The sequence below is a fragment of the Panthera onca genome, chromosome C2 (genome assembly GCF_046562875.1).
Source record: "Panthera onca isolate mPanOnc1 chromosome C2, mPanOnc1 haplotype 2, whole genome shotgun sequence".
Taxonomy (NCBI): domain Eukaryota; kingdom Metazoa; phylum Chordata; class Mammalia; order Carnivora; family Felidae; genus Panthera; species Panthera onca.
In genome coordinates, this window is record NC_138347.1 from 52,796,741 (window position 1) to 52,812,411 (window position 15,671).

General features: G+C 36.4%; 1 protein-coding gene across 4 annotated transcripts in view; it reads right to left on the reverse strand.

The window, feature by feature from the left end:
• CBLB (Cbl proto-oncogene B) overlaps positions 1–15,671 on the reverse strand; it is a 211,760-nt gene that overhangs the window by 12,354 nt on the left and 183,735 nt on the right. For all 4 annotated transcript variants that reach the window (XM_060640125.3, XM_060640124.3, XM_060640127.3 and 1 more), the window contains 2 exons: positions 15,207–15,347; positions 7,504–7,623 (listed from right to left, as the gene is read on the reverse strand). In XM_060640125.3, coding sequence (XP_060496108.1) covers positions 7,504–7,623; positions 15,207–15,347 — 261 coding nt within the window. The remainder of the gene's footprint in view (positions 1–7,503; positions 7,624–15,206; positions 15,348–15,671) is intronic.

A 15,671-nucleotide genomic window follows, 5' to 3' on the forward strand; every position in this document is an offset into this window, starting at 1 on the left:
TCAGGTAAAAGCCAGTTGAGGCTTCTGGTAAATCCCTATTTGGGTATATTTTCACAAGGTTGTGACTCAAAGTTCCTCCTTGAAATTTCTAGTGTAATGCTAATCAGAATTCCTACCATCTGAAACCGTATGTGAATGATGTTTCTCTGGGCTATATACAACACCCACATATTATGAAGCAAAACTGTAAAGAAGCTGTGTAAATACAGCATTTTGGCCACAACTTTCAAAAAACTTGAATATATGTTTCTTTTAATCCAGAGTTGGTGGCAGTGAATATGTTATTTTAAATCAGTCATGGTACTTTCCTCAAGGTTATATTTTAATGTTATTCCTTAAGGGATTTGTTTCCTTCTCTTATATAGAGGCTGTCAGATAATGTCACTCCTTGAATTACACATTTTTTTCATCTGTCTGGAAATCCAGCCCCTTTGACTATTGTTTCAATGGCCACCCATCAATATATCTGAAATCTTGGAAGGACTAGAAGTTAATAGGCAAGACAGCGTGGACCAAAATTTGAAAAGGTTAATAGAATTTTCTATACTTTTCTGAGATATCTTAAAATGTTAAAACATATAAAACCATAGAGGGACTTCTACTTCTCCCATGCATATCATCAAGTACATAAGAACTACTGTGTTAATAATTCTTAAAGCAACTCATTAATTATCTTTATTCCGAGGTTACGGAATGTATGGCTGTCACTATTAACAAATCTTCTGTGAACTGAGCTGTGAGTTTAAAAAAAATCTTGAAAAAGGACAAAAATGTACATAGGAAAAACTTATGATGTTTACAATTATAAGACAAAAATATTGTTTACATTGGTCAAAAAATGCGTGTGTTCAATTCTGGTCCAAAATGGTGACATAAGAAGACCCTTATCTCACCTTCTCCGTGGGGACACACCAACTCTGCACCTATTTATAAAGCAATTCCTCTTGAAGAACTGAGGGCCAACTGAACAGCTTCTGTACAACGAAAGAAGGACCAGGCAAAACGGCAAGAGACATGGAGACTTGGTAATGAAGGGAACCCAGATTTGTCTGCCTTAGGGCACAGAAAAAAAGCTGTGGTTTAAAAGAGCAACTAGAATATAAAGGGACTAGCCCTAGAACCCTGCCCAACAATGGGAAAGCTGCTGAAACTCCAGGTTGGAGAGGCTGGTGAATGCACAGTATATTTCCCCCTCCACCTTGATAGAGAGGATGGGAAGCAGGGTCCAGGCACCCTAACTGGACTACCACCTCACTGAGCCCTCGGCCCCCAGTCCATACCAGCCCTAGAATCCCACAAGGCAGCTCCAACGTGGTGCACCCTGGTCAGCACTCAATACGGTTCCAGCTGTTGCACTGAGGTGGCAAAGGTACAAAGAACCCTGGAACACTTCCTACACCGCTTCAGCTTCAGACAGTTTGATTGGGCACCCCGGGGTGCAAAGTGCTCTGGGACCTCCTGGCTCACGCCTGCACTGGCTCCGAGTGCCCTGGGCCCCTACAGCTGACATTGGCTCCAGTCACCCCTCCAGGGCAACTCCGCACTGAGCATCCTGTGACACCCTGGCTTGCACCCACTTCACCTGTCCTGCCTGGGCACACTTCAACTTAGGGACCTCCAGCCAAATGCAACAGGCACACAGTCTATACAAAAGAGGACCGTACACGAGACTGTTTCATCATGTTTAGAAGTTGCCATTCCACCTAATTCATAGACACCAAAATCACCCAAAATGACAAGACAGAGAAACATGCTCCAAATTATAGACAAAACCTCAGAAAAATAAATAAATTAACACAGATTATTAGGCATATTGCTTAAGAGTTTAATGAACATAAAAATGAGCACTGGACTGCAGAGAAGAGTAGAACTCAACTTCAACAAAGAGATAAACAATAAAAAGAACCAGTCAGAGCTGAAGAATAGAATAAATGAAAAATACACTAGAGGAAATTAACAGTACTTTAGCAGATGCAGAAAAATGGTTCTGTAAGACAGGATAATGGAAAGCACCCAGGATGAACAGCAAAAAGAAAAAAAGAATTCAAAAAAGAAGGCTAGGTTAAAGGATCTCTTGGACAACATCAAGCAAACATTGAAAACATCTCTAACTTGGGGAAGAAAACAGAAGAATCTGGAAGAATTCAGGAAGCATATAGTTCAAAACAAGTTGAACCCATGAGGTCTACACTATGACACATATTCATTACAATGTTAAGATTAAAGATAATTTTAAACGCAGCAAGAGAGAAGCAAAATGTTATATACCAGGGAAACTGCACAAGGCTGATCTCTCAGCAGAAACTTTGCAGGTCAGATGGGAATGGCAGAGTACATCCAAAGTACTGAAAGGAAAAAACCTACAACCAAGAATACTCTACCCAGAAAGGCTGTCATTCAGAATTAAAGGATAGAGTTTCCCAGACACAAAAGTTAAAGTTCGTTGGCACTAAACCAGAGTTAAAAAAAAATGTCAAAGGGACTCTGAGAGGAAAATAAAAGGTCATAATTAGAAGAAAATTGTGAATAAAAAGACATAAACTATGAAAACATATACATAAAATGTGGAGGGGGGAGTGAGAATGTTCTTTGAGCATAGGTTCAAACTTAAGTGACCATTAACTTACTATAGACTGCTATATACTTAGGATATTTATATATGAACCTTATGGTAACCACACACCCAAAACCTATAATAGGTACATAAAAAATAGCTAAGCATAACACTACAGAAAGTCATCAATCACAAGTAAAGAAAGAAGAAAGGAACATGAAAACTGTAAAACAACCAAAAATTAATAAAATGGCAAAAAGTACATACCTATCAATAACTACTTTAATGTAAATGGTCTAAATGCTCCAATCAAAGGACACAGTCTACATGAGACTTGCTTCAGATCTAAAGACACATACAGCCTGAAAGTGAAAAGGTGAAAAAAAAAATTCCATGTGAATGGAGATGGAAAAAAAAAAAGCTAGGGTAGCAACTTATCAGACAAAATAGACTTTAAAACAATGACTGTAACAGGAGACAAAGAAGGGCATTACATAATGATAAACGGTTCACTCCAACAAGAGAATTTAATGGTTTTAAATATCTATGCCTTGAACATTGAAGCACCTAAATATATAAAGCAAGTATTAACAGACATGAAGAGAGTACTACTGACAGCACTATGATTGGGGACATTAACACTCCACTTACTTCAATGGATAGATTATCCAGACAGAAAATCAATAAGGAAACAATGTCTTTGAACAACACATTAGACCAGATGGACTTCAGATATATGCAGAACATTCCATGCAAAAACATCAAGACACATTCTTTTCTAGTGCACATGGAATATTCTCCAGAATAGATCACATGTTAGGCCACAAAGCAAATCTCAGATTTAATAAGAATGAAATCATATGCTACATCTTTTCCAACCACATGTTATGAAACTAGAAATCAATCACAAGGGAAAAAAAAAAAGGAAAAAATTCAAACATGTGGAGGCTAAACAATACACTACTAAACACCCAGTGGGTCAACAAATCAAAGAGGAAATAAAATAATACATGAAAACATGAAAATGAAAACACAACAGTATAAAAATTTTTAAGATATTGAGAAAGCAGTTCTAAAGGGAAATTTATAGTGATCCAGATCTACCTCGGGAAACAAGAGAAGTCTCGAATAAACAATCTAGCCTTCCATTTAAAGGAACTAGAAAAAGAAGAACAAACAGAACCCAAGGTTAGTAGAGGGAAGAAATAATAAACACCAGAGCAGAAACAAATGAAATAGAGACAAAAAAGAAAAAAAAAATTGCAAAAGATCAATGAAACCAAGAGATGGTTCTTTGATGAAAAAAAACCAGACAAAATTGATAAACCTTTAGCTGGATCATCAAAAATAAAAACACAAAATTAGAAACAAAATAGAAATAACAACTGAAACCACAGTAATACCAAGGATTGTAAGAAACTACTGCTATAAAAAATTCTATGCCAACAAAGTCAACAAAGTAGAAGTGGATAAATTCCTAGAAACATCAAATCTTCTGAAACTAAATCAGGATGAAATAGAAACTCTGAACAGACCAATTACTAGTAATGAAATTGAATTGGTAATCAAAACCTCACAACAGTAGTCCAGAAATGAGTTAAAAAATGAGGATTCATAGGTGAATTCTACCAAATATTTAATACCTATTCTCCTCAAACTATTAAAAAAAAAATAGAAGCTTCCAAATATATTCTGCAAGGCCAGCATTAGCTTGATAGCAAAACCACCAAGACAAGGACACCACACACACACACACAAATATCCTTGATGAACACAGATGCAAAAGTCCTTAAGATATGACTAAACCACATTCAAAAATACATTAGAAGGACCATTCACCATGATCAAGTGGAATTTATCCTAGGGATGCAGGGATGCTTCAATATTTGTAAATCAACATGAATATACCAGATCAACAAAACAGGATAAATATCTTATCTTAATAGATACGGAAAAAGCATTGGACAAGATTCAACATCTGGCTGCTCATGATAAAAACTCTCAACTAAGTGGGGTTAGAGGAAAGAGACCTCAACATAATAAGAGCCATATATGAAAAACACACAGCTAACATCATACTCAATGGGAAAAACGGCACTTTCCTTCTAAAATCAGCAGGAAGACAAAGATGTCCACTCTTGCCACTTTTACTCAACATAGTACTGGAAGTCTTAATCACAGCAATCAGAGAAAAAAAAAAAAAAAAAGAAAAGGCATCCAAATTGGTAAGGAAGAAGTAAAGCTGTCACTATTTGCAGACAACATGATATGATTTATAGACAACCCTAGACGCCACTAAAATCTGCTAGAATAAATGAATTCAGTAAAACTGCAGGACACAAAATTAATACACAGAAATCAGTTACATTTCTATACACTAATGATGAAGTAGCAGAGATACAAATGAAAAAAATCTCATTTACAATTGCACCAAAAAGAACACAGTACCTAGGAATAAACTTAACCAAGGAAGTCAAAGACCTGTACTTTGAAAACTGTTAAGACATTGGTGAAAGAAACTGAAGATGACACAAGCAAATGGAAAAGTATTTCATGTTCATGGATTGGTAGAATTAAAATGTCATACTACTGAAAGCAATCTACAGATTCAATGCAGTCTCTATCAAAGTACCAACAGCATTTTTCACAACTCACAGAACTTTTCACAGAAATGGTACTAAAATTTGTATGGAACCACAAAAGACCCCAAATAGCCAAAGCAATCTTGAAAAAGAAAAACCTAACAGGAGGTATCTTAATCCCAGATTTCAAGATATACTACAAAGCTGCAGTAATCAGAAAAGTATTGTACTGGCACAAAAATAGACACATAGGTCAGTGGAACAGAATTGAGAGCCCAGAAATAAGCCCATGATTATATGGTCAATTAATCTACAACAAAGGAAAGAATATACAATGAGAAAAAGACTGTCTCTTTAACAAATGGTACTGGGAAAACTGGACAGCTACATGCAAAAGAATGAAACTGAACCACTTTCTTACACCATACACAAAACCAAAATGGATTAAAAGTGAGTCTTGAAACCTTAAACTCCTAGAAGAAAATACAGACAGAAATTTCTCTGCCATCAGCCTTAGCAACATTTTTCTAGATAGGTCTTCTCAAATAAACAATTGGGACCACACCAAAATAAAAAGTTTTTGCACAATGAAGGAAACCATCTAACATACTGAGTGGGAGAAGATATTCACAAATGATACATCTGATTAGGGGTTAACATTCCAACTATATAAAGAACTTCTCAAACTCAACACTCCTCCCCCAAAATAATAAAAAAATGGGCAGAGGACCTGAACACATTTTTCCAAAGAATACAAACAGATGGCCAACAGACACATGAAAAAATGTGGAACATCACTATCAGGGAAATGCAAATCAAACCACAATGAGATCACCTCACAGCAGTCAGAATGGCTAGAATCAAAATGAGAAGAAATAACAAGTGTTGGCGAAGGTGTCCAAAAAAGGAACCCTCCAGCACTGTTGGGGGGAATGTAAATTGGTGCAGACAACAGTCTGGAAGTTCCTCAAAGAATTAAAATGGAAATACCATATGATCCAGTAATTCGACTACTAGTATTTTGCCCAAAGAAAACAACAACACTAATTTGAAAAGATACATGTACCCCTATGTTTTTGCAGCAGCATTATTTATGATAGCCCAGATACGGAAGGAACCTAAGTGTCTACTGATAGATGAATGGATAAAGCTGGTGTGTATGTGTATATGTGTGTATGTGTGTGTGTGCGCGTGCACAGAAACAGACCCACAGAGAACAAACTGATGGTTGCCAAAGGGGAGGAGTATGGGGGGGATGGGCAAGATCAGTAAAGGTGAATTGGAGATACAGGCTTCCAGTTATTGAATGAATAAGTCATGAGGATAACAGGTACGATACAGGGAATACAGTCAATGAGATAGTAATGGCACTGAATGGTGAGAGATGGTAGCTACACTTGTGGTGAGCATACCATAAGGTATAGATTTATCAGATCCCTATGTTGCATACCTGAAACTAATGTAACATTGTGTCAACCGTCCTTCAATAAAGAAAACCACAATCCTTCAATAAAGAAAAACGTGTGTTCAGCATAACCCATACATCAGCCACTCCTCTACTCGGCCATCCACCTATCCAAGAGCCACGTGCTAGGCACTCTTGTGAATGTATGCGGATACAGCAGTGAAGCAAACCATACTCCTATCTTCAAAGCATTAATATTCTAGAAAAGAAGATGGACAAATAAGAATTCAAGCAAACGAATGGAATTTCAGGCGGTGACAGATGCAATGAAGAAAAATAAAGCACAAGAAGAGTGCAGAAAGGGACTGCGTAAGGTATGGGGAACCATTTTAGATATGCTGTTGGAGGAAGGCCTCCCAAAGAAGCAAAGCAGCGGCATTTCATTATTAATGGTTCCGAGTATGACTGGTATTTACTGAGACGGCACATTCTTCCCTCATTCTACGTAATAGCTGACAGGGGAGCACTGCAGTATCACCCTTAAGTAAGGTTGGAAAATTAATAGTTTGGTGCTAATATTAATTCTAAAGAGAATTCTCCCTTTAATAGAGAAACAAGAGAATGCAGCATGTTGATGCACGAAGAGATTTTTCCCATTTCTCATCTCTGGTATGGCAAAACAAAGGTTAGAGAAGGAACAGACTCTGAATCAGAATATGTGCTTTACTGAGTGACAAGGTTAATATGAAAGCTGCTTCTTTTTTTCTTTTTTTTTCTTATTTGTGGGGCAGTTTCGTAGGGATTCCACTTGTAATACAAGTTTTGTAAGCACATTGTAAAGTGACAAAAATACTTTGCTGGGAGTGCTCATTAAATTCTGTAACGAATAAAAAAGTGCTCTGAAAACCAGCAAGCACTGTATAAATGCAAGGAAGCAGTATTACTATTGTTTGCTAACTCACCTGAAGATGAAGGAAGCGGATCATAGTCCTGTGATGCTCTGTTGGCTTTGACATTTTCGCCTGGTAATCTCCTAGCAGGAGGCAAAGGAACTTGGCCACTTGCTGGATCAAGAAAGGGATCTTAAAAGTAAAGATAATTTTCAAATTAAAATGATTATCTCTACCAAGTGGCTGAAGGAAAAAATCCTAGAAATTCTCTATAAAGATCAAAGGTTTTGGAAATAAATTAGAAAAATAATTTCATGACTGGTATTAACCATTTTCTAATCCACTTGCCTATTTCTAATTTATTCGTCACTCAAATATGCTCCTCCTATTTATTCCTAGATAATACAAAATACTAATTTTATATTTAAAATTTTCAGATCTTAATTATAAAATTCTTAGTGATACAAGCTGCTTCAAATTATTATTTTCTGTCCCATTCTGTCCTACACAATGAACAGAAGCTGTTGTAAAAAATTTTTTTTGACTTTTGCCTATAAGTGTCATTATCAAATCAGTTAATCTTTAAAATGGATCTGACATTCGGGATTTGTGACGATTAAATAAATTCATGTACATAAATTTCCTGTACATATAAAGTGTCTTTTAAAATACTACTATATTGGGCATCCTATGCTAAAAGTCTTATTTTTGAGAGAGAGAGAGAGAGAGAGACAGGGTGGGGGGAGGGTGGGAGAGGGGCAGGGAGAGACGGGGACAGAGGATCTGAAGCAGGCTCTGTGCTGTCAGCACACTTTAGGGCTTGAACTCACCAACTGTGAGATCATGACCTGAGCCTAACCATGTGAGCCACCCAGGTGCCCCTAAAAGTCATTTTTAACTGGCTCACTAAATAGTAAATTCAATTATTAAAAATTGTGCTATTAACATTAAGGTTTGCACATACACTAAAAAGTGACATTTTCAACCACCTTGGCAGTCAGAGAGGGGGTATCTGAAACAGTGCAAATTGTGAATTGTACACAAATAAAAAATTATTTTGCTACTTCTGATTATGTTTATTAACTGGAACTGAAGGCAGAAAAATTTTGTCAGTGGTACTATAGTAAATTGTTAGGATCATAAACCTAACTGATTTAAAATTAGTAGTTTATGGATTTAAATCCATAGAACTGGTTTCAGTTCTGAGTAGGTCCACATTACCTCTGCCATTTCTGATTCACTGATAATTTACTTAGCCACACCACTTCCATCTCTGGTTCCTCTGTTTTCTTCTCTCATATTACTTTCTTTTATGTCTGTCAGTATCTCCAGAGGTACTCTAAGTTCTTTTGAGGGCAGGGGTCTTACGTTACTCATCATGTTTGAATTATGTCCTCTAACACACAGTACCAAGCACGCTGCTTGGCTAATAGCCTAAAATTCAAAAGTATTTGCTTTTAACTACCAAAAACAAACCCAAATAGATTAATATTTTTCACAAATTCAAAATCAGTGAAATCTGAAATGCTACCATAAGTAAAAATTGTAGATATTAAGGATCCGATTATATTTCATTGTTTGAACATCCCTTTAAGTTTGTCATTAAGAATATGTAAGGATTATTTATAAGAAGAAAATGAACACATATTTATACTAGTTTTTGACTAGATAATGTAAGGCAAGAGTTGAAGTCTTTGATTATTATTTTCCTCTCTTGAGTACAGTAATTATTCCTGGCTTTGCTGGAGGCTTTTTGACCTAAGTAAGGCTACTAAACTTGCTTTCATTAAATTCGAGATTAAAATTTGTGTTAGATTTAGCACTTTCAGTATTTGAAGAGTCAATGGTTCAGCCTCATTAACTTTGCTGAAATATTTTAGGAAGCAATGAGAAGATAAATCAAATTCCATGCAACAAATGTTAATCATTTGATTTGGAAGAGTAACCAGTGGAACCAAGTATGGTGATTTCTGCATAAGTTTAGAAATTTCCTCACGATTTAGATTTAAATATTCATAAAATTTACTTTCAGTTATTGTGCATTTTAAACATCACTGATATAACATTAGGTCAGAGGAAAGACTGCCTTTTACAATACACATACTTTTTAAAAATTTCTTTAGGGTAATTTATAGGTTTGTCAGATATGCTGTTACTAATCATGCATTTAAGACTAAACATTAGATTCTGGATATACTACAGGTCATAAGTAGACTAAAATATACAGCTGTATGATAATGCTCCATGAAACTATTTCACTTAAAAAGTCACTAGGTACACTAAAAATATTGTCATAAACAGCAAAAATACTTAGTTCAATTCTGAATCACTACCATACGTCTTCCTTCATGCTAACTTTGCTACTGGGCAGGTATAGGGCACACTGGGCTTCTATAGCAAGTTGTAAAGTTGAAAGTATTCATGCTTCATTGGGAAAAGATAGACAACACAATTACTACGGAGAGTACAATAATCATCAATGGTCTCCTGATAAAAAGAAAATTTGAAAAGCAATAAGGTTTTCAAAAATAAATTCTTCAAAAACTAACCGAAGTAAAATTTTGTATCCACACTTAGAATTAAAACGTACAAATTGAAAATACCATAGCCGATTTACCATTTATATAGTAATAAAAGTTTGAGAAATGAGTGAATAAACATGATGGGATTAATCTATTCCAAAAAGCAAAGTGCTATTGCCTGTGATTTACAGTATGGTAATGCTAAATTGAAAATTTAATACTTCATTTAAAGATTATAAAAATCTAAGGAAAGACAGGGAGGAAAGGTTTGCTCGCTGTAAAAGAAGTGGGAAAATTTGCATCGACCAAAATTATGCCGTGTAAGAAGGAAACCTATCGAATGGTTATCTCAAGGAAGAGGCATCATGGAATGTTTTTCTTAATTCTTGTTTTTGTTATCTGAAATACTTCCAAATTTTTACTCAAGTGTAGAAAAAGAGGCAAATAAAACTGGACAGTTAAAACAGTGGCATATTTCCTCTGGGGCTGTCCAAAGACCATCTGCAGTATTTACCAGTTATCCCCCAAATTTTAAAAGAACATCAATGCAGGATCTAATAGCTAGAAGGGTTTGAAGAGCTATGTAGGTGAAATAAAATTCCTCTCTCTCTGTGGCCCTCACTCTTTAACTCACATTTACAAAATCCACACTGTGTAGTGATCTGGCCACTGATTAAATCTTCCAGTATTAAAGAACTCACTACCCCTCTGAGATACAATAATTCTTTAAAAATTTTTTAAGAATTCCTTAAGAATTTAGGAAATTACGATGAAATTTCATTCTTAATTATTCTTCTCTGGTCTGCCTTGGAAGGAGACACTGAGGGTATCTAACCCTTCTTTCCCAAATATTGTAACTAGATACAACATGTATATATATATATATATATATATATATATATATATATATATATATATATATATATATATCTCCAAGGTTGTGTCTCTCATTAAATGTTGCAGTTCTTTTAATCTGCTATAGTTTTTTGCAAGCAGGTGTAAATTCCCTTCAGCATCCTGGCTCTCTTCCCCCAGGAATACCCCAGCTCAGTATTTTCAAAATTGAGCATGCCTCATAGTCCCCTAGAAGGCTTATGGAAACACAGATTGCTGGGTGCAGAGTTTCTACCCCAGAGTTTCTGATTTAGTAAGTCTTCTGTGGAGCCCAAGAATTTTAATTTTTAAACAAGTCCCCCTGGCAGGGGACCTGGCTCAGTGGCTCAGTGGGTTAAGCCTGACTTCAGCTCAGGTCAAGATCTCGTGGTTCATGAGTTCAGTTAGTCAGCTGTGCTGACAGTTCAGAGGCTGGAGTCTGCTTCGGATTCTGTGTCTCCTTCTCTTTCTGCCCTCCTCGCCCCCCACTCGTGCTGTCTCTCTCTCAAAAATAAACAAACTTAAAAAAAATTGTTTTAAACAATTCCCCTGGTGACACTGATGATGCCGGTCTGAAGACTACAATTTGAGAACCAACCGCTGCTCTAGCCCATCAGTCCTTCAACATGTCACCACAGTGGTCCCACGCCAGCCGAGCACTGGGGAAGACCTCACCTCACCCCTCCGATCTGATCTCTGTGAGTGCAACCCTCAAATGTCACGAGCTCCCTTGGTAGCCACATCATGATAGTGTTTCATAAAGGTCATAGTTAACAAAACTGCCTAAATTCCCTTCAATAACTCTTGCTAACAATCCAAATATTCTATTTTACTTGTGAAATTGCATTTCTGGATCCAAATGGAAAACTTTCATTTTTGTAATAAAGTCAAATTTGCTGGCTTTTAGAGTTGAATTGTGACTTTAAGATTAGAAAAGGACTTCAAAAGAGATCCAGGTTAGAAAAATAGTGAAAGGAAGGTTCAATAAGGGCTGCCAGATGTGTTGTGTATTTTGCGCACTGCACAAAGACATGCAGTTATGGGAATGAGCAGAGTTCAAGACAGCCTGGGCTTTGTTCCAGGAGCACCGGCCCTGGCACAAAGTGGAAGGAGGGGTGCCTCTTTCAAGCCACCAGCACAAAAGAAGTGCCTCTGTGAATGGAACAAAAGCACATATATGCTAACAAAGTGTAAGGCTGTTTTTGAGGATTCTTGAGGTTTTGTGAAGATAGGACTATAGCCCGTCCAGAATGGATGCTCATGCACAGCAGTGGGCATTACTATTTGCCAAAAGAAATCTTGCATGAAGGCTGAAGACAGAAAACAGATAAAAGAAGCATCAGAGCTGTGCCCTGCTTTGCTTCCCCTCCAGCCCCTGCAGGAATCCTGAGGCTCCTTTGCAGAAACGCAGGACCTTGCAGTTTGAAAACTGCTGTTATAAGGCTGGAAAGGTGAACCTGACTCTGGTGTGCAGGGCACTGAATACTGGGAACAGAGACGGAGGCTTGATTAGGTATTTAATACAACGTCATGAGGAAATCCAATCTTTTTTTTTAAGACATCTATCCTTTGTCTTTAATTAGGGAGAATGATTTCATCAAGGAAACCAAATCTCAATCATGCCAGTAAAGGTTACACTGGACTAAAATTCTAAAGACTGAACAATATGAAAACAATGGCAGTGCAATGCTCATACAGTCTGTTTAATGTAACAATCACCTCTGTTTACCTTTTATGGTTCTAGAATTATTGAGTCAAACTTTCATTTATCATTTAGAGAGTATTTCATGAAATTCAATGAAAGAAGAGTGAAGAAAGGTCAAAAGTCTTATACTTTAGATATACAGTGTGTTAAATAATTTGTAAAATGATACTCAAATACTTATTTATGAGTGAAAAGAAACCTACATGTTCTATTGTTATGTAAGAAAAATTACAGTATTTCTTTTGAAAAAGAGGAGAGCTAACACATGTGGCTTAAGAGGGTACAAACTTCCAGTTATAAAATAAATCATAGAAATTAAAAGTGCAGCATAAGGAATATAGTCAATAATACTGATATTACACTGGATGGTGACAGATGGTGACTACACTTATTGTGGGGAGTACTGACTAGTGCATAGAATCACTGAATCGATACGTTGTACACCTGAAACTAATATGACATTGTATGTTAATTATGCTTTGATGAAAAATAAATAAAATTGAATAAAAATAGTTGTCTCAATGGATCTCAGAAAGTATTTGGCAACAGACTAGAAATTTGTCATGTGAATGATATGAAAGGCTAGAAGAGGGAAAAAAAAAGTTTTTTTCTTGGAAGTATTTATGATCAAGGGATGCCAACATTATTGAGAGTGGAATTACAATACCTCCATGTATAAAAGAAGGTCAAGAATGACAGTCCCAGGTTCCAACAACACCGCCTTGGCCCTATGCTAACCTCACACCACAGGTTAAGGCTGACTACTGCCAAGATGCCTGGCAGCCAAGCAAAATCAAAAACAAGCAAAACTCTATAGGAAATAAAACCGTTTATGTAAGTTTTGTTTTAATGAATAAAAGGGGCATTTTCATTCTGTAATTTTTTAATAATGAGAGCATTTTTGTGAAGTTTTTTATATGAAGCACCATGAAAAATTAAATTATGATAAAGAACTCAAATGTTTTACAACTAACTCTTTTGATTAAAAACAGGTAGACGTCTGTGTGTAAAATGTTCTCTTCCAACTCCTGGAAGGCTTGACTTAATTTTAAAAGAAGGTACTACATTGGCTTTTACTTAATGGGGCCTAAATCATATATATAAAAGGTAATAGATACACTGCAGGAATCTGACCAGAGACTATCCAGAAATTAGCCTTGGGAAAGGTTAAGATTTAGAGTAATTTTTTTTTTTTTTTTTTTTTTTATGTTCGAGTCCACGTGTAAAACAAAGATTTGAAGGAGAGAAAAAGATAGCAAATGTTATCAGTGTTTATAAGAATGAACAGAAGTCTCATAGTTATCTATGCTTTCTCCTTGGATTCGAAGGCATATGAGTTTTCACCCTCTGATTAGCAGTACCCAGTGAATTCACTCCAGGAGAGCAGGGAGGCATCCAACAGAGCGGGTGACACAGAAGACAATTCAATCAGTATTTACTGATGAAAAAGTGAACTCAAAATTATTTCTTAAACTACTTTTAGAACCTGAAGCTACCTATTCTAAGTTACAGGTGTGTAATTTGTGGGTCTTATCCATATATGACCTCAAACATTCTAGGTTATCAAACTAAGTGGAAAAGAAAACCCTAGAAGAAACATGAGTGCTGAAAGTGAATGATAATAGTGAAGATTCACAAGTTTTCACTGAGGCACAGAGGAGGCCAAAGCACAAATTGAGCACTTATTAAAAACTGATTTTAAAGTTTGCTTATTTATTTTGAGAGAGAAACAGAAAGAGAGTGAGAGAGAGAGAGAGAGAGAGAGAGAGAGAGGGAATCTCGAGCAGGCTCAGTGCTGTCAGCACAGAGCCTGACACTGGGCTCAAGCTCACAAACTGTGAGATCATGACCTGAGCCAAAATCAAAAGTCGGACAGTTAACCAGCTAAGTCTCCCAGGCGCTCCACTTATTAAAATCTTTTAATGATTTATCTAACATACAAATGTATCCAAAGTAAATTGAGATAAATGTTTCCGAACACAGATCAGTCTCACCAATATGACAGATTGGAACAGTTAATATCAGCAGATTCACTGTAACTGATTATTTTTTCCTGACAGTTCTGACTAATGGAGCAGATGGCTTAAGTCTCTTTTATTTTTACTCCTCACTTGAAAGGTTTAAAAACAAGGTATGTATTAATTTTTCCTGGAAAAACAATAATTTGAGTAGATATATTGAGACATTAAAAATAACGATGGTAACAATAAAATGTAGATATTTCAGAAAAACTTCTCTATTAATGCTGTAATAATGCAATTTACCAAAATATTATCTTTTTGAATAAAATTATAGCCATAGCTAGTAAAATTAAAACTTATTAGAAAAACATACGGTACACAGAATCGGGACAGTCTAAATTCTGTCGTCATCACTACTAGGTTAATCACGGAGCCCTTTTGGTTCTCAGGGAAGCCTTTTGTGACATTAGGGTGTTATGTGGATTGGAGGAGCTCCACAGAATCTATGATTCCTATCGCTTTTGTCATTTGTGGAATCCTTTGCATTAAAATCAACCAACTGACAAGCAAACCTACGCAATTTCTCCTTTTCTCTACCCAGAATGTTCTGCTAGGGAGCTAGAAACCAATAAATTACTGATGCTTATTTGACGGTATGATCTTAGAAATATTCTTGCTTTAAGTGAAAAGTTTTCTTTGGCTTTTTCCTCTCACCTGAAGGAAGAAGGAAAAGGTCCTGTCCTGAGGATGGTCGGCTATTGGAGCCAGGAGGTTTTGAGTGTTCAATGAGGCTGTGCCTTGCAGGCGGTGGGGGAGGTGGCAGGGATGGGGGGAGGGCATCAAAAGCATCTTCACCTGCATTTAAAGAAAGGTGAATATCAACAGCAAAACCTTATTAATGAAAACACAGCATCAGGCCAAAGCAATGATTGATTTTCTCTTGCTGCTCCTACAGAACTTCACCGGCAGGGTTTATCTAGCAGTTTACCAACTTTGATAATGAAAGCTAATTATTTTCTGGGAGTGTTTGGAGAGAAACACAGGCACACAAACACACATGTACATGTGTAAACTTTTCCTATCACCCAGGCCTTTCTGTTAAAAAAGCAGTACTGCGGGTTATGAAAAAGCTGATTATCTACTTACAACCTTTATAATAGTAAGACACGGGAAGTTAGA